Source organism: Uloborus diversus, chromosome 9, assembly GCF_026930045.1.
Source record: "Uloborus diversus isolate 005 chromosome 9, Udiv.v.3.1, whole genome shotgun sequence".
NCBI classification, from domain to species: domain Eukaryota; kingdom Metazoa; phylum Arthropoda; class Arachnida; order Araneae; family Uloboridae; genus Uloborus; species Uloborus diversus.
The window spans coordinates 88317579-88337742 of NC_072739.1; the positions used below are offsets into that span (position 1 = coordinate 88317579).

General features: G+C 32.3%; 1 protein-coding gene across 1 annotated transcript; it reads right to left on the bottom strand.

Moving 5' to 3' along the window:
* Positions 1-491: 491 nt before the first annotated feature.
* LOC129230360 (uncharacterized) lies at positions 492-1607 on the bottom strand. Its single transcript, XM_054864758.1, has one exon. It carries the CDS (start codon positions 1605-1607, stop codon positions 492-494), a length of 1116 nt encoding a protein of 371 aa, XP_054720733.1.
* Between the last annotated feature and the right edge of the window lie 18557 nt (positions 1608-20164).

Genomic DNA, 20164 nt, shown 5'->3' on the forward strand with positions numbered 1-20164 from the left:
CAAATGTTGGGTTTAGTTTCCATAATTCCACTCGGATCCTTATTTGATCCGAGCCAACACATACGCGTCTTAACTACACGCAGTGTCCGTTTCATCTGATTGGAATTCCCCCTTCGGATAGGGAAGATGCCCTTCAAATCCCCTGCGTAGGGATTATCCCTTTTCCTGTGGCTTAAGTTGCCACATCCTCCCGCCCCGAAATGAGGAATCCAGTCATGTATTGTTCTTAACAATACATGACGTATTAAAAATTTCAAAACCTTGAACATAAATTTCACAAATTAAATCACTTAATATATATTACCACTTTGAAAATACAACACTAACTATTTAACATTAAACTATTACTAAACAACAACAATATTAAATTTAACACAACCACACAACCATTTACTCACAATGTATTCATTCATTGGCTTCGATTTCCAAATTATACAACAGTTGAATTGGGCGTCTGATTATCCCAGAAGATGTTTTTAAAGTCACTGATCTTACCTTCTTGTCACGCCCCTTGTGAACTTCAATGACTCTTCCAAGCTTCCATAACTGCCTGTGTCGTTAATTTTGTTCTGTGATGGATATTCCTTCATATTGGCATTTTTTGGATTAGCTAATATTAGCGCAGTTTCCCTACATTCTACTTCCATTCTTATAAATTCCACTAAATCCGTAATGTCAAATAATTCGTTTGTTTTGCGAGTCCTATTGTAACTTAAATTTAATTCTTCTGGCAATTTCTGCAGAATTACTGGACATAATAAATTCCCGTACGTTCCTGTAGCAACGCCTAACGATTTTAGTGATCTTATTTGCACTTCTATTGCGTCATACATTTTTCGCAACCCTATTACATTAGCACATGATTTAACTGAATCTACAAGCAAAAGCTTATGCATATGAGATGACATTATTATGTCTGAGCGCCCAAACCGTTCCTTTAACAAGTTTATTGATTCATCGTAGTTTTGATCTGTCAGAGAAAAACCTGATACCGCACTACGCGCAACACCTCCCAAATACGATTTAAGATACGTAAATTTTTCCACCTTTGACAATGCGTCGTTATTATGAACCGCGACTTCAAAAGAATTCCAAAAATCTAGGAAATAACTACAATCTCCATAAAATGTTCGGATATTTAATTTCGGAAGTTTAACTACGTTTCTGGTTTCACTTCTGAACGACACATTATTAAGTGCCGCAGCCGCCGTTTGAACATTTTCCTCCGCATCAACAGTTACCTGTTCAATCCTCCTATTCATCTGAATTCCCACTCCCGCTCGTGGTCTATCACATAAAATGTCCAAGTGCCTTTCAATTTTAGATTTCATTTCGTTTACTTTATCTTTATATTCTTCACTCGTCTCTATATCTGCTAGCATATCCTCAATTTCAATTTTAGATTGTATTTCTTCATCACGAGTAATTACAGCTTTTAATTTTTCTAAGAGCTGAGATTTTAGGCTCAAAAGCTCATCAATCTTATCTTCCTTCGAATAATCATCCGAAGTGATTTCTATTTCTAATGTGGTCTCTATTTTTGTCAAATGTTTTGTTAAGGAAATTCTTAGCCCTTTACGGAGCTCTTTTAATCTAGCAAGATCCATGATAAATTTAAACAATATTAGCAATTTAAATTGGGAAAAAATGGGCCTACCTCAATCTCAGCGTATTCGTGTATCCAACTCGAATTTGTGGGAATCCAATGCTAAGTTTTGTCCTTTTGTGTCCAAAATTACTTATATAATCACGTCCGGGTCACCATAATTTTGTCGCAACACTTATGTTACGATTTGTTGCGTGTTTTCTTACAAGTCCAATAACTTCAACCAATTTCATTTTTTCCATTTTATTCACAATCACAACACTACTATTATGTACCACAACAAACAATACTACTAACACATATATACAACTATTTACAAATGTTGGGTTTAGTTTCCATAATTCCACTCGGATCCTTATTTGATCCGAGCCAACACATACGCGTCTGTACTACACGCAGTGTCCGTTTCATCTGATTGGAATTCCCCTTCGGATAGGGAAGATGCCCTTCAAATCCCCTGCGTAGGGATTATCCCTTTTCCTGTGGCTTAAGTTGCCACAACTTTATCAGTGTGTGAGTGTGTACAAGTAGCAGTAATTGACATTTTCTTTTGAATCGGAATGAACTTCTGACGTAGAACATGTAGTTATTAAAAATATTTTTTGATTTGGCATTTTAGAGCTATTTTTTGAAGAATAGAAAACTTATTAACAATGGTTCCAACGAAGAATTTTGAATTGCTTTATCGACAAAAAAGAAAGAAAAAGAAAACATTAACGTACTTGAAATTATTTCATGCACCTAAAAATCGAGAAAATTGTAGTGATTTTGATCGTATTTTTAGATTTTTTAATTTAAGAAATAAAAAATAAGTTATGAATAAGAAAAAATATGTAAATTTCTCGTGGACCTACTCTGACGGAGGATTGAACGGTTGATTTATAAAACGGTGTGATTCAAATAACGAGTTTTTCAAATTGAAAGCGTTTTATTTGCTACTCAAAAGTTAGAACCTCAGTGTTTTTTATCTTGATGCAAATGATTAACAAATAAAAAACTATTATTTTTATTTTTTTTTTTTACTTTTATTTGTTCATTTTTGTATTAAGTACTATTATTATCTTTTTTTTTTCTTTTTTTGGCAACGATTGAAAAGTAGAGCATTTCTTGCGAAATGAACTATATTTTAGTCGGAATAAGTTTTGCCATTAAATAAAAACTGTATAAACTGAGCCAATGTAAAAACTGAAAAAAAATTTTTTTTTTCAGCTTTAGAAATTTTATAGTTGATAAAGCGGTTGCTGCAATTCAAGTCTATGTTTTTTTTTTTTTTTGGTATATGCCCTCATTTGACTGGTTCACGATCTCATTACTTTTCATTTGCTAATTTGCGTACTGATAAACCATACCGCCTTATGTGAATGCAAACAATTGTCGAGTTAAGGTGTTTAAATTATGTGTAGGATGGCGGACTCAGCTTTTGCAAGCATCAATTCTACAACCGTGAAACTATAGTTAGCATTCGCCTATTTGGTCTTTCTTCCAGAAAGCAGTCCTTTGATTAAAAAGCTTTAAACATGTCTTTTTTTTTTTTTTTTGAGAACTAAGTTGTGTTTTGTTAAATAGTTATTCTTTTCGTAATGATGCAGATATTTTGAAAGAGTAACTAGTTTTTCGTTTTTCCAGCATCATGTTTTACACCCCACGACTTTCGTTTCATTCAGTTTGAATGAACATGTCGCCTCAGACCAACAGTAGGATAGCTTAGTATTATTCCTGGGATTAGATGTCTTTGAGGCGACATGTGTCTGAGACCAAATGCCCCTGTCTCTAGGGGCAGCGTCACGTATCAGACAACTTCACTTTTGCGCGCACACTTGCTTTAAGGTGACGATGTGTGCTTCTTATACAATATTGTATCTAGACATTGTTTAATGCCCTAAAACAAGTGTGTTGAACATTAAAAACGAAAATGACCCTCAGAATTTTAGTCAAGCTTATTTTCAATTTAAGTATCTTGAATAAAAATTTGGCCTCATGGAAAGAAAAAATGAATTTGAACTTTAAAAAATATTGCAAATATTCAAAAAATTAAACATTCTAAATATAAAAAAAAAATCAAAATAGCGCTCTTACAAAGTTAGTCATCTTATGAAACTGATCACTATTATGGCCTTTACAGTTTTTGTACTTTTCACTCCTCCAAAATGAATTTCACTCCTCTAGAAAATATCAATTAGTATTTTCACACCTAGAAAAGAACTCTATAAATTTGCATTAGTATTTTACGAATTGAATATTTCCTATTTAGTTTGGATCAATTATTCAGTTAATTTCCTTTTCTTTCAGTCACCTTAAACTTACTATTAGATGTTTCCTTTTTGTTATGGTTTTGGAGCGCAGTATGATTGCTTTTGCATTACAGGTAAATAAAATGAAACAGTTTGTATCTGTGATTTAAATTGCACAAGGTAAAAATTATAAAACATGAAACCATTCTTTAACAATTATTTTTGTAACAGCAAGGGCTACTTTACTGTTAACATAATATGTTAGGGGTTTACAAATTATGTATTTATTATTATTTGAAATTATTACTGGACATAAGAAATCTTCTTCCATAATATTTGAAGATTTCTATTACATATTCAATCAAAATGATAATAATTAATTTTAATTATTCTTAAGGCATCATTAAATAAAAGATGCTTATAGTATTGCATTTCAAAATGTGAATATTTATAAGCATTTTTTCATGTGTTTTTTGCTTTAGAAATAAACCTTACGTTTTTCTTTCCTGCACGTATAATTAGTGTTTAAATAACTTGTTATTTTTAACGTTCCCTTTCTTGTTATTTTTAAGTACGAAGTAATGTATTTTTTATTATCTTGCAACAAGAACAATCGTTCTTAAAAAAACTGGTCTGCGTTTAAAGTTAACTTTGCCTTGACGTCATACTCGGATACGTCATGTAATAGAATACAACGAATGAAATATCTAATGAGTAAACGTGGATGACCTATGTTTGACCGCCTGTCAAAAAGGACCATTGTATCATTATGTATCTGCAAATAACGTTTGCAGACAAAAATAACATTTTGTGCCGCAAATTAATAAGTTAAAAATTATGAAACTATTCTTCAAAAGTAATTTTAGAACGAAGAATTTAGTTTTTCCTTAATATGGAAAAGATAACGTATCGTGCAGTACAGTATGGCAAAATTATTTATGGTAATAATTAACTCTTGAAATTTATAGCCATGTATTAGGAAAAAAATGTTTTAAATTAGGGAGGATCATTACTAGAGGTGCAAAATTTCTGGAAATTTTGAGCCGGAGGAAAAATTGGGAAGAAGCTAAAAATTGATTTTTGCAAACTAAAAGGAAATTTCCGTGTTACATTTTCTCAGAAAACATAGCAATTGTAAAATATTTTAAAATATATATGAAACCCACATTGTTTTTTCTTTGTAACAGAAATATACACCTAACTTTTAAACCAGTTTTTAAAAAATTATCTAGTACCTTTTCGTTTTTCAAAAGAGCAAAAATTATTCTAAATTATTCTAATCATCATTCAACCGTTAATTTTGAATAAAATGTAATTTTTGTGAATATTTTAACGGGTTTTTTTTGACTGAAATTGAAATTGTTTAAAAATTTGCTTTTGTAAAATGAGATTTTAAAACGAAAAGTTTTTTTTTTTGGTCAGAGTTGCGTACATTTATACACTCTTTAACAAAAAACAAAATGTCACACCTATAAAGAGTTGACCGAATAAAACGAAATTTTACACAGGTAAGGACAGCATTGATACATGAAAGTGATTACAAAATGAGAGCAGAATGATCATTTATTATGAGAAAAATGCCAAATGAATGGAGTTTTAGTACCTTGGAAAAATCTCGGACGATGTCCCTCGTCATCTAGTTGCACATTTACTGTAAATGTGCTACTAATTGGATCAAACTCGTTGGCTGCCCAACTTACCATCCCACATATGCTCAATCTGTGACGAATCAAGGATAGAGAAGGTCATAATATGTTGGATTAAGATCTGTGAGACCCTTGTTGTGCCTGATCAATCGTTGACCTGTTGAAAAATACTGCCGTGGGATGGTAGAGCGCAGTATCTGCAGAAATGAGTATTTGAGATATTTGAAGAAACGCGTTTTCGATTCCTTACTAACAAACTGAGAAAACACGGAATTTGACGTTTTTCAAGCTTTCACAGGACACGAAATTAGCAGGTTTGTAAAATAAAGCTATAGTACAATAGATAACAAAAGAATAAAAAAAAGGAAACATGAAAAATGTGCACTTATTGCGCTATACCTTCCACTGCAGAATGGTTCTGGGAGCCCTGCCATAAGAACCAATACACGTGACTGAAGCACGTCACTAACGTACCGCTGAGCTGTCAAATTATTGTGGATCAATATTAAGAGTCATTTTTTTAAAGCTGGACAAAGTGAATAGATGCCTGATAGTTGACACCTTCAATTTTCCTAAAACTTTCAAGATATTTTACTAGCATTGTGATAAGAAAAAGTGAAGCTTCTTTCCTCTCTAATTTGACTTGTTGGTCCTCGAGTGGAGGTCCAAGTTTAAGATCGTGAGAAAACAGAGCTAAATATATGACAATTCACATGCATCTTTTGTTATTTTTGAATTTATAATGATCATAAATCAATGCTATATTTTTGGGAGAGGATTGCAATTGAGTAAGAGATTGAGTTCATAATTACAGTAGAATTTGTGTATACACTACTCAGTAATAAACTTTTATAAATAAACAAATTTATTAAATAATGCTCAAAAGTAAAATTGCAAATATAACGTCAAACAAAAAAAAAAAAAAAAAAAAAAAAAAACAGGTTTGTTAAACAATAACAAAAGATGCGGTGAAATGTGCATAATGTTTATATCAGAGCAATTCCACGTCAACTGACAGGATTTTTCAAACTGTCCCCCGCTCAATCATCCCCGAATGGGATGAAATTTTATAGAGGCGTAGAGATGTCTTTAAAACTAACCCGATGCCAATTTTCAGCTTCTGAGATCCGAATCCTGAGGATCTAGGTATCTCCAAAATATAGTGTTCCAAATGGCCGATCAGCTTTGTGAGAAGAATTGCCATGTTGTGGTCCAGCAGGTAACAGAAAATTTTATTGCACTGGAAGCATGAAATTTTTCGAGCTTAAAGTACAATTGGCTAATGATTCGTTCTAGTATTTATGTATGAGCACATAAGATTTTGAGTAGCACGCATATAAACTCCCGGAAAACCGCTCTTTTATACTGAAATCATCATTTTTTGAGACCATTTAATTAAGTAAGATGAATAGATCTCTTTGTTTTCTGACGTGAGTCTAAAACTACACCACGTAGAGTATAATTACAGCTCTTGCTCAAAGTTATTGACTCAAGCATCTTAGAGTAATTGACCTAAAACTGTGATTCTTTTTGTTTCAAATCATCAACTTTGAGACCGCATTATTAAAAAAAGTTGATTAGTTGCCATGGGTTTCTAACACGGACCTTAAACTACACCATTCGGACTATAACTACAGCTGTGTCCCAAAGTTGTTGACCCGTCGCGAACAAAGTTATTGACCTATAAACTTGGCCATTTTTAAAAATCATCGACTTTGAGTCAGTTTAACTAACAAACAAGAGAAACGAAAGCTATTTTATATTTTTCTTAGTACTAGACTGTGGTGAGTAGTTAATCAAATACTTATTTCCGAGGGTTACTCCTCGGCTTAAGCAGATATCTGGGCCTAAACAAGGAAAAAATTTTAAAAAAAGTAACAGTTTCAATTGACCTTTGCCTTCAAAGTCATGAGTGAGCCACCAAGGTATTTATGCTAGGCATGTACCTAATATCAAGTAGTATCCACTAGGGATGTGTCGTTCTTGAATGAACTGGTCAAAAAGAACGAATCCCTAAAATAAACGGATTCGTTCGTTCACCTAAAAAATGAACAACCGTTCTTTTGAACGGTGAACAGTTTGGAACAATATATTGATGCATTTTATAAAATGTAACCTAAAGTACACTTTCAAAATTATTTTTTGTTTTATTTTCACCCGTGGCCATACTATAACTTTGACACTATATGACCAAAAGTATTGGGACACCTTCAAAAATTCACATTTTATGAATTTCTTTAAGAATAAGAGACCAATTGTTCTGTATTTTTTCATACAAAAGGCATACTCCAGTTGCCATTTTCTAATAAAAACTAAATTCACTATTCATTTAGGGGCGCAGCAACAAATTGAGAAAACAAAAATAGGTTTTTGATCATCCTTCATTGTAAACAGCTCGGAATGAGCAATAAATTTCAGAAATAAATATAACAAACTATGTAGAATTTATTTTTATATTTTTGTGGAAGTATCTCTCATACCCACGGAGATATAAGCATTTCTTTCAAAAATACAAATTTTATTTGAAGGTTTTTATCTCATATCACGCCGAGTTTTCCGACAAACGTTACTAAACTTTCAGAATATTTGACAGCATCATGAGAAACATAAAAATAAAATTTGAAGCTAAAACAGTGAAAATTTGATGCAATATGAACGTTTTATTAATTGAATTTTTGCAGCGCACTCTCGAAAAATAGCAGTTTATAGCCTTCATAATCCAAAGCGCAAGTAGATCCTGCAACTCATAATAAAATTTCAGCTCAATTTCTTTAAAATTTAAAAAGTTATCAGTGATCTTTAATGAGCCGAATTTCAATAATTCTTGGATAGGCAAGGAATCGCAATGGGTCGTTTGCAAACTAGCAACGCTTTCCTGTTATCGTGCAGAGTTATTTATGATAAAACGGATTATTTGCGAACGATCCCTCAAGATTCGTCGCCTATCCAAGAATTAATGAAATTCGGTTAGTTAGATCCCTGATAACTTTTTAATATTTAAAGATATCCAGCTGGGAAATTTATCATGAGTTGCAGAATCTATCTGGGCTTTTGTTGTTGAAGCGTTATAAATTGCTATCTTTCGCACATGCGCAGTGAAAAATTAATTACTTTAAAGCCTTCAGATTTCATTAAATGTTTAATCTTTGAATTTAAAATTTTTATTATTAGGTTTTTCCAGTATCAAATATCCTGAAAGTTAACAAACGTTTAAGGGAAAACTCTGCGTGTTGTGGGCCGAAATCCTTCAAATAAAATTTGTATTTTTGAAAGAAATGCTTTTATTTTCATGAGTATAAGAGATACGTTCACAAAAATATAAAAATAAATTCTGCATAATTTGTTAACCTATTTCTGAAACGTATAGTTCATTCTCAGCTATTTTCAATGAAGGATGATCAAAAACCTATTTATGTTTTGCTCAATTTGTTGCTGATCCCCTAAAATGCATAGCAGATTCAATTTTTATTTTAAAATAATAGCTGGAGTATGCCTTTTATGTGAAAAAGATTACAGAGAAATTGGTCTCGTATTTCTCTAAAAAACCGAAAAAAAATGTCAATTTTTGAAAGTTTCTCAATATTTTTGGTCATAATGCATTTCTATTCAGAATTAGCGCACTATTTCATGCTACTTCAGTTTTTGTAAATTTTCTGACGTCACAAGCAGTTTATTTCCTTTTTTGTATAGTAAAATTTAATAACTTAATTGTGTGAAATTTTGAAATGGAACTTGCGATTTTTGGAATGGAAAACATATCTTACCATTCATAAACTGAGAATATCTTACAAAATGAAATATAATTACTTCACTCATCCAACCTGAATCAAGTTTGTTATATTCATTTTTCATAGGCATATTTTCTTACTTTTAGATAATTGTAGTTATTTTTCCTTCGAAGTATATATGTGATCTAATGAAGCATTGCGAAAGGAAGTGAGTATGTCGTGCAAAATGATCGTCTGCAACTTTTTGAAATGAACGAAGTCGTTCAAATGAACGAGCTGAGATGAACGGATAAAAAGAATGAACGATGCTCTGATGAACGGATCATCAAAAAGAACGACATTGCCCACCTCTAGTATCCACATTTAAAAGAATTGGCTTGGTTCACTCATCGCTTTTGAAGCAAAGCAATCATATATTTAGCTCATTTTTTTCCACGACTCCTACTTTGACCCCTACTCAAGGACAAACAAATCAGTTTTTAAAAAAAAGAAACTTCACTTTTTCTTATCATAGTACCACTAACACATCCTGAAATTTTTACGAAAATTGAAGACATCAACTATCAAATATGTCCAGCTTAAAAAAAAAAAAGACTCTTAAGGGGAACTATGTATCGTATGCGATGGCACCTCGTAACATCTTCCCATATCATTCTCGCCTTTCATCACTGTTAGATAAATGCCATATTAGGAATAAAGATGTTGTTCATTTATTTAGAGCCTATGTAAATGCAGTGAATTTAAATCCAAATGACCTAGTGATCAATCGTACATTCCTTAAGAGAGCAAGAGAAAATCTTCGAGAGGTTAAAATTAAATTTCATGAATTTAAATTTAGCTTTTTGTAGTTATTCACTTGGATACAAAGCTACATCCAGATGTAACTGGAAAAAGAACGCCGACAGGATTACCGTGATAGCTTCAGGTCCTAATATTGAACAGCTACTCGGAATTCCTTAGGTATTTCTTCAGTTGTACATGATATCTTAGATGATAGTTCTTTATTGCTAACTGCTGTAGGCTGTAGTGTTTGATACTACGACTTGCAATACCAACCGTATAAATTGTGCATGCAGTTTTTTAGAACAAAAACTGAACGGTGATACACTGAACGGTACATTTGGATTGCCATCATCATGCACTTGAAATCGTACTGCAGAGGTGTGTCCTTAAAGAAGTTCTTGCCTTTCTTAGTTCTAGATACTATATTTAATTCTATCTAGATCATATAAATTCTAAACGACGAAGTTGATGACATATTATTGTTCGTAAAAAGCGGAATTGAGAAAGATTACAGAGAATTCTCGTAACTTGTAATAATATTTCCTGGTAAATTTCCTCCTACAAGGATATGTTTTCGGCAACTTAGAGGCTTATCCCTGAGCCACATGGGTGGCAAAAGGAATTTTTGTTGGAAACTTTTTATTTTTAGGAAACAATTTAAATTGACCTTACATGAAAAGAAAGTCCTTCAATGCTGTTTTACAAAACTGTTTTCCAATTAAATGCTCTATGAAGATATGGTTTTTCGCAGCAACCCAATCGTGGCTCCTTTGAATAATATAATATGTCTGAAAAACTAGCAGCGTACGAAATGATGACAAATATGCAGCAGAAGCAATGATTGGAAAATTCATAAATCACTTACGGTATTTAGGGGATAAACTAGTAGCTTTGTCGGTAATAGATGAAGGAATTAACTTTGAAGATAGGAAATGAATAGTCTAAAAAATGCTTGTGATAAGGAAGACGTGTCTGATGACTGTTTAACAAATTTCAGATAACAGTAGATGATTTGGAATACTTTTTTAGTAGAGATCTACCTCTTTATAGAATCAATTACGAGGCAATAAAACTGTTTGATAAGTTACAAATACTAAAAGATTTTTTCCTACTTGATCCTGATTCACGGCAAAATGAAGAAAGCTATTTAAAGGGAAGAGAGATTGTTAAAATACTGAAAATTGTGAATAATACAATTGAAAGAGGAGCACAATATTAATCGAAGAATTCCGCAACTAATTTACCAAATATGAGTCACAAAAGCAATAGATTTTACAGACCGTCTAAGATTATCGGAAAAAAATACACACTATCGAAATACATTGAGAAAAGCGTACGATTAAGAAACGTTTCTAAAGCATTATTTCATTTTTATTCAACGTAAAATCTTTAGATGATGTAAAGTAATTAAAAAGATTAATTTTAGTGCTACCTCACTGTAAAAATATTTTGCAAGCCTAGGAGAAACGATGTACTGGGTCTGAAGTATAAACTCGAAGATTTGTGATAAAATTATCAAAGTTCAACGGCCTAGAGGGAACGTTTTATTATTGTCCGATCGAGTTCAAATTTTGCACACGTTACTTTTTATTATAGTGTCACAAAACTAGGGGGCGTCACTTGTTGAATTCCTAAAAAAAAATTTCCCATATAAATAGGGACCACCCTAATATATATATATATATATATATATATATATATATATATATATATATATATATATATATATATATGTTCGAGATTTTTCATGCCTTGTTTTTAATATATCTTTCTACTTTATTTTTCATTTCAAGTTCTTTTGTTGCAGTACCATATTTTAAATTTCATAAGAAATCTGACACAACTATATTTCAAAGAATGACAATAACTGAGCGGACATACTAAATTGCAATTTCTTTCATTCTCTTTCAAACATTATCATTAACTTGTCACTTTAAACATGATTTATTACCTATTTTCTGAAAGAAACGTTTCCTCCGTGTTGTATTAGTTATTATTTTTAAATCTTGAAACACGATCAAAAGGAACAATTTTGAACATTGGGAAACGTCAACTGCTTGAAATTTCAATTTATTTGCTACTTAAATGCGAGTGACGAATTAATAATTAAAACGCCGGTGAGAAAAAAATGAAAATGGTCTGATAAATGTATGCATTAAAATTCTTCTATTTCACATTTAAGATCAATTATTAATTACTTTTCTATACATTTATGAAGTTTTATTTCTGTTTATTAATATTTTTTCTTTCGTGGTAAGATTCGCTGCTTTTGATTTCAAGTTGATTCTACTGAAGTTCTTTAATTTATTAGATCATTCTCAGTTTTCTGGGACGTCTGGTGCCTTTATTTGATAACCGAAATCTTAGGATATTGTTTTCCCTTTAGTCAATGCAACTACTCATCAATAAATATTAAGTAAATTTCTCAACGCTGACATGTTTATTGTGCATGACTAAAGAACTTTGTGTACTTTGAAACTGCTGTTGGTTTTACAAAAACCTTTCAATAGTTAAGAAAAAAAAACATTTTATTTATAAGTACCGACTTTCGTTTAAACAACTCCGAAGCACAAGGATTAAATAAATCTGGTCTTCAGTTTCAGATAAAAAGTGAAGAGGGTCAACCCCCCCCCCCCCCCACCCATCGATCTTTGATGTCATATCATTGATTCGAAGAGCAATAAATAATACTACAAGTTAATTTTATACTAAATTTAATTAAAATTTCAGGGTTATTTTATCTTTACATTAGACAAACTAACATACTTTTGGTTTTATTACTTAAAAACGAGTACTGTGGGCGATATTTTGTTATGACATTGACATTTTTCTTAAACAAAATTTTAAATATACCTCATTGTTCAAAATTTTTGATAAAAATTTTGTACATATTCTGATGTACAAATCAGCTTCCAGCTCTTTATTTCTTTTTTTTTTTTTTTGCTCTGGTAATACCCACAGTATGATAACTAATACTTTTACAGGAAAAAAAAAAGATACGTTTACAGACAGAACATGCAATTGTTTTTCATAACAAAAATGTTTGACGCAATTAATAAATTTTAATATTTTGAACAAAACAACTCCATCCCGGAAAAAGAATTACGATTCGTTAAGCATCTATTTGAGTAAGAAACTGATAACATTTTTCATAATAATTAATCTTAAGAAGACGATGCACAGTATTTTCATATTGCAAAGATCGCTTGATTTTCTTCACTGTCAACAGCAAACAAGTTTCAATCAAAACTACATGAGTTAGTTTTTAGAACGATCTCTTTTTGACGACTCTTATTTTTGGCAATAATTCGTAAGAACTTTGATATTTTTTATATTTGTATGGAAGAAATATCTTTTATTATAAGCCCAGTGAAAATGATTTCTAAAAACCTACACTACACTTCAGGGTCCTCCGTACTTGCTACTGCACTTGATTTAACAGGCTGGATTGAGCTTTGACGGCAGCTTTGTTTTTTGATTCAGATGAAGGGGAGTTTAGCAGCTTTTACATGAAGGGTTGCGAGTTCGATTGTTGCCGATTCAGTATCCACCTCGCTTGCTGACGGTGACTGGTGTGCGTTATTCTTTCGCGGTCTCAATGTACTTCAAGTTCCAAATCCAAATAAATACCTCTGGCGGCTAAATGAATGAATGAATTACCAACATTGCAATGCATAGAAATTGCAAATTACTGCAGACATGAATTTTGGGGGTTACAAGGAGCCTCTTTTTCAATGCAAAGAAGTGAGAGCTTTTGGATGAAAAGTCATCCGAGGAAAGTAACACAGTGGAACAGAAGAGACTATAAATATCAAAAAAAGGAAATGAAGAAAACAAACAATACAAAATGGTACTTTTTGCTATTTATACTGTCTTCTGTCCTACCGTGCTGCTTTCCTCGGATGACTTTTCATCCAAAAACTCGCACTTCCTTGCATTGAAAAAGGGGATCCTTGTAACCCCGAAACACGTGTCTGCAGTAATTTGCAGTTTTGTGCATTAAAACGCTAGTAATTCATTCTCATGGGTCAGAAGCCGCTAACTCCTGGTTTGGATAAAAAAAAGAGCTGCCTTCAAAGCCCCATTCAACCACTTCCATCATGTGTAGTAGTAAGTACGGAGAACCATGAAGCGCAGTATAGGTGTTCAGAAATCATTTTCAGTAGACTCTAAAAGCTGTATTTGCTCCATATAAAAAGTACAGGGTGAAAAAAAAACCTTGAACACACATAAAACATTCTAACTTTAATGCTAATGAAAATAATACGACCAAACTTCAAAATAAATATAAATACATTATTTCGTCTAATATACAGTCGAATCTCGATAACTCGAAGTTTATAACTCGGATATTCCTTTATCTAGAAGTTTTCATCAGGTTCCAAGCTTTTGAGATTTGTAAAAACTTCCATAACTCGAACTACTAATAAGTTGAACTTTTCAGCTGGTTATCCAGGGTTGACTGTATTTACAAATTTTTAAAGTGGCTACCTTTAGGATTAATACAGAGCTTTAAACGTGTCACAAAATTTTCGGATCTAGGTCCCAACTCACTTAGTGATATTTTATCCCATTCCCTGCGTAAGGGTTTCTTTAGAGATGCCAAAATTTTAGGAAGTTTAGCACACAACCTTGTCTCCAGGAGCTTCCTGCACTGTTGAACTGCATCAACAACCCCAATCTAATCGTTTGGGGTGGCATATGTGCAATCGGGAAAATATCACTCGTTTTTTACTTCCTTTTACAAAAAAGGAAGTATTGTATTCGCGAAAAAATTTTCACTCAAAAATTGGCTTTATTTTCCATTTTTCTAAACCCCGAATGAATGTTGAGTTTTATTTTCGACCCGACCACACGTGGATATATGCCTAAGAAACCTACAGACACACGAAATATCCATTTTGACGACCCCCGAGTTAATACAACGAATTTTCTCGTGACGTCCGTATGTACGTATGTATGTGCGTATGTATCTCGCATAACTCAAAAACAGTATGTCCTAGAAAGTTGAAATTTGGTACGTAGACTCCTAGTGGAGCTTAGTTGTGCAGCTTCCCTTTTGTTTGCATTCGGATGTTCCTGAAGCTGTCTTTTGCCCCTTTTTGGGGGGAAATCATTGTTAAGTTCGATGTAAACTCAAGTGGTGTTATAAAATGTCGGAACTTGGCAATATATCACGTCTTTTGGTCGCCAAGTATTGTTGCCAACTTGGCGACAAATTTGGCGGAATATTTTTTAAAATTTGGTTTTAATTTGGCCACTGTTGGGGATATCTAGAGAGTAAACAATTGAATCACATTAAAATTATCAATGATGGAGAAATGACATTAAATTGGAGTAAAAGGAAGTCATGTGATGCACACATCAGCTCGTTTAATCAGGGGATAAAACTAGTCAAGAAACATATCGCAAACGCATTTTTTAAGATGTTGTTTTACCTTGGTCGCAAAAGTTCTCTGGAAACAAAAGATAAACCTTCCAACAGGATTTCACTCCTGCACACAAGTGTCTGCACACAGAGCCAAAGGCACTCAAGACTGGTGCAAGACACATTTCCGGACATAGGAGCCCAAGAATGGCCACCGTATTCCCCAGATTTGAACCCAGTGGATTTTCTGTTTGATCCATCGTGTAGACAAGGGTGTGTGCTAAACCTCATAAAATTTTGGCATCTGAAAAGAAATCCTTATGCAAGACATAGGATAAAATATCACTAATTGAGTAGCGGCCCAGAGCCGAAAACTTTGTGACACGTTTAAAGCTTTGTATTAATCTTAAAGGTAGCCACTTTAAAAATTTGTAAATATAACAGACGAAATAATGTATTCATATTTATTTTGAAGTTTTATCGTAATACTATCAAGAGCATTAAAGTTATGGTGTATTATGTGTGTCGAAGTTATTTATTGTCACTCCGTATTAAAGTTCTTGAATCACAACCATTTTGAAGAAGAAAAACAGATCGTTAGACTATATTAAACATAGCACACCGAAGGACATCAATAATGTCCCTTCCTGATCAAAATTCATGTTTTCATATTAGAGCGCTATTGATTACTCACGAAATCTAACAAAAGTCAATTTTTCAAACCTATAAATTATTCATTATTAAGGAAGTACATAATCGCGAAAAATTGACCGGAGCCTAATGATTCCCGTTTATGAGTTTGCGTGATATTGCACCCTTCAATATAGTTACAAAAGTGCAGTAAATCACCTAGTCAGCGATAACAAAGTAGTTGGCATTATCTGAGAACAAAATGTGCTGTGCACTATTATTATTTCGTAATACATCATTTGTCTCGTCAAAATGTACGTAAAAATATATGCAATAATATAAAACGAAAAAACTTAGTGCATGTCACTTTTATATCCTTAGGTTTATTTATTAATATTTAAGCATTTTTAAACACACACACACACACACACATATATATATATATATAAATAAAGATATGTTCAGGAAAAATCTGCGTTGTCAAAAACTGAAATAGGACAAAAATATCAAAAAAAAAAAAAAAAAAAAAAGCCAAATAAATGAGATTTCGAAGTATGAAGAGGGGGAAACCAAATACCAGAGAAATAACACGAATCAAGGACTAATACGTCATCAGGGGGAAGATTAGCCCCTACTGCACCTAGCTCTTTCTGTGATGCATGTGTGAAGGTCTTAAAAACAAGCAATCTTCACCGAGAGCCCTAAATTACGAACAGAACAGGAACAAAAACCTGATAAAAAAAGTGTCATTTTCATCAGATTAATGTTTTTTTTGTTAAGATAAAAAATTTAATAGTTTTCATTCACTAGATTAGTAAATAAATAAATAAATCAAAGTAAACCAGTAAGCTGGTAAATGATGACATAGATAATAAATAAATAATACAAAAAAAAATAAATAAATAGAAAACAAGTGAATAAATAAGTTGGAAATAAGTAACTAGCCTCTAGCATCAGCATTCATTTGAATTTTTACGTCTTGAATTTGATCAATGTTTTTTTGCAATCACGAATTGTGATCGGATAATTCTCGTTGAGTTTCTTGTTTCTACAATAAGGAATTAATGGAAGTAGTCAAGAAATTTTGAACCCGCAATATTATGGCAGGTGATTTTCTAGAAGGTTATGCGAGAGGCCAAAAAAAAAAAAAAAAAGATTAGAATGCGGTAATAAAGATTTTATGGCAGATTTCTTCCAGTAAACTTATCATATTAAGATTTTTTACAACACATAACGTTATGTATTTTTATTTCTTATCAATCTCAAATGATGGGAATTACTAATCTTGAAATTTTGGACTTCGATGAAGTTTTACTTTTTAAGTTTATCTGAGTTGATGTTTTTCCTAAAAAGATGTTATTTTACACCCAGTATTCTTTTTAAGAATGAAATATGTTTAAGTTAAGCCTTGGATGAACACAAGCTGTTTGTAACCATGGCAACGAAATTTTGTCCTCTTAATAACTATTTAAAAAACGAATTAGCTTATTAGCGTCGTCATGAAAATCTGAAAAGTCCTAGCTACATCAACTTTGGTCAGATAAGAATAGTAAGGTGTTCGTAATTGCTTAATAAATAAATAAATAGAAAAAAAGCAAGTAAATAAGTAAATATAAAATAAAATGAAATAAACAATTGTTTTTAATTATTCCAACAGTGAATAGAAACGACATCATGTGATGTTACATCACAGAACCTTTTTTCAAAGAGCTCTCTTTCAAAAGGTTTCCTTTACAAATTCTTACTACAATTGATTTTCGGTTTCAAAGTGCCCACTACTGAAGCCGTTGAAGTTTAAGTGCTTTGCCAGCAATCAGCCTCCACGATTTGATTACGAAGTCTGTTTTCGGAAGTAAATCGAACACATGTTCAGATACTAGAATCGTACACAAGCCATTTCCACTTATAAATGAAAACAAGAAGCCTTAGGAATAACTTGTGAAATAGGAAGAAGGAAGGTCAGTGTTGATCGCTGCCGAGGAAATTCCAAGCCAACTTTTATGGATACTAATTTTTAACCGATAGGGGGTGGGGGCAAAGAAACCGATGCGTAAGCCAGATTACGCAGTGACTTGGTGCCTGTTTGTTGATTTGATTTAACAAAGTGAACAATCAAAATCGAAATTGTTATCATTCTAGAAAATCGCCCGTCAAAGTATGACGGGTGAAAATTGCTTCCACATTTCAATGAAGCAAATGCCTGCTTAGTGATATTTTGATGTTTAAAATTTAAACCCCAACTCCAGTGGATAAACCCTAAATTCCAGCAGATAGCGTTCATTGTTGGCCACTTTTTCGTTCCTTCATTCCCCTGAAAGGACACAATCTTACCTGTAAAAGAGTTGAGTTACCGGATCCAGTTCAGCCTTGTCGAAATAAAGCATTCCCCTGCATGTCAAACATTACCAAAAGGTAGTATCAAATGCTCATGCTATGGCGCGAGTTTCATTGTTGGTGACGTCCAGAGCGTTACTCGATCAGTGAATTGGCTATTATATATATGAAGATAAAAAGCCTTTTGTTTGGCACGGATTATTCGATTTTTGGATTATGAGTTTAACGACTGGATTTAGTTGCTTTGAAGTGAGTCGCAGTAGTTTTATCATATTGGTTCCCGGTTGCAACCCATGATGTATACTAAAGTGTACATAGTTTCTCTTTGGCTTGGTCTAGGGGTTTAGACCAAGGGAATCAACAACAACAAACGACATAGTTTCCTCCAAGACATTTTTTTCTTAAGATGTATGAACTGGGTTACCTTACCAAAGGAATATTGTTCGTGATAATATAGTTTTTTACTCAAAGATTAGCTGTATGAAAAGTTCAGCAAACGAAAGATTTTGAAAAATTGAAATAGTAGTTTTCTAGGAATTGCTAATGGGATTTTTAAAATAAAAGGCACAAAGTAACGCAATCCTACTTTCTTTTAACTCAATGTTAGCATCTTTAAATGTAAAAATATAATTATTTTACATACTTTCCTCATTTCAAATAGAATGCGCATTAAAAAAATATGTTCAATGAAACACTAAAAAAAGAACAAAATATACTTTTAGCAGCTGCAACAAAAATATCATTTAGTACTGGAAATTTTTCTGATGTAGGGGAATGTGGGGCAAAGTTAAATGGTGAAATACTTACTCTGTTTTTAGCGTCACCTATCTGGTAATATTTTAACTATGTTGCAACACATGTAGTCGATTTCAATCAAGTATAAATTACCTCTGAAATTCAACTAATATGATAATACTGGCAATTTTCAAAAATTGATACTCATATTGTAATATTTCGTCGTAAGTCAAAAAATATTTTTGGCATCATACAATGATAAAGTTCACGTAGTTAACATTTTTCATATAAATAGAGACCTACTAACACTTAGTACAGTACTTATTTGTTTAATGTTATGCTTATATGTATTTTGGATGCTTTATACAGTAAGTCAAGTGCAACCAGGCTTAAAATAAAAAAATGAGACATTTCTAAAAAGAAAAAAGAAGTTTTGTAACTTGTGATTAATCGATTTTTTTTTGATTGTCAATAATATTACATTATTCTGACTCCATCCACCTGCAAACTACGACAGTCGTTCCGTTTGTTTTCTTTTTTAGTTTAAGGTTAAAATTATTGAAATAAAAAACGTGCCTTTGGAGAAAGTGAGTCGGGCAAAGACGGTATAGGATTTAATCAAATATATATGTTTATTATTTCTAGACTCGTGTGCTGACTTAGATTTACTATCTCCAGGTTAAAAAATTATTTTTTAGGATGGCAATTAATTAGTCTATTAATTTAATCAGTTATTTCTTTATGCTTTATAAATAACTGTGCTGACTTTAAATTTGATAAGTACAACTGTTTTATATATTTTATATAATGTCAGGTATCTAGTCAACTATATTTATCATTTATAACTTCATATTTGGTTGGCAAATGTACCAAATCACAATTAGTTAGCGCTTACCCGCTTTGGGCTCCCTGGTAGGGCAAACCGGGTTTTCAAATGTTTGTAAAGTTTGATAATAAATAAAAAGTGGATTTAAAACAATAGAAAACTTACTTTTTATTTTAAAGTTCGAAAAACCCTTCTCGGTAATACAACTGATATATTTCTGATAAAAATCCAAAAAAATACAATTTCCGATAGTTCTTCGTAAACCAACCCGCTTTGA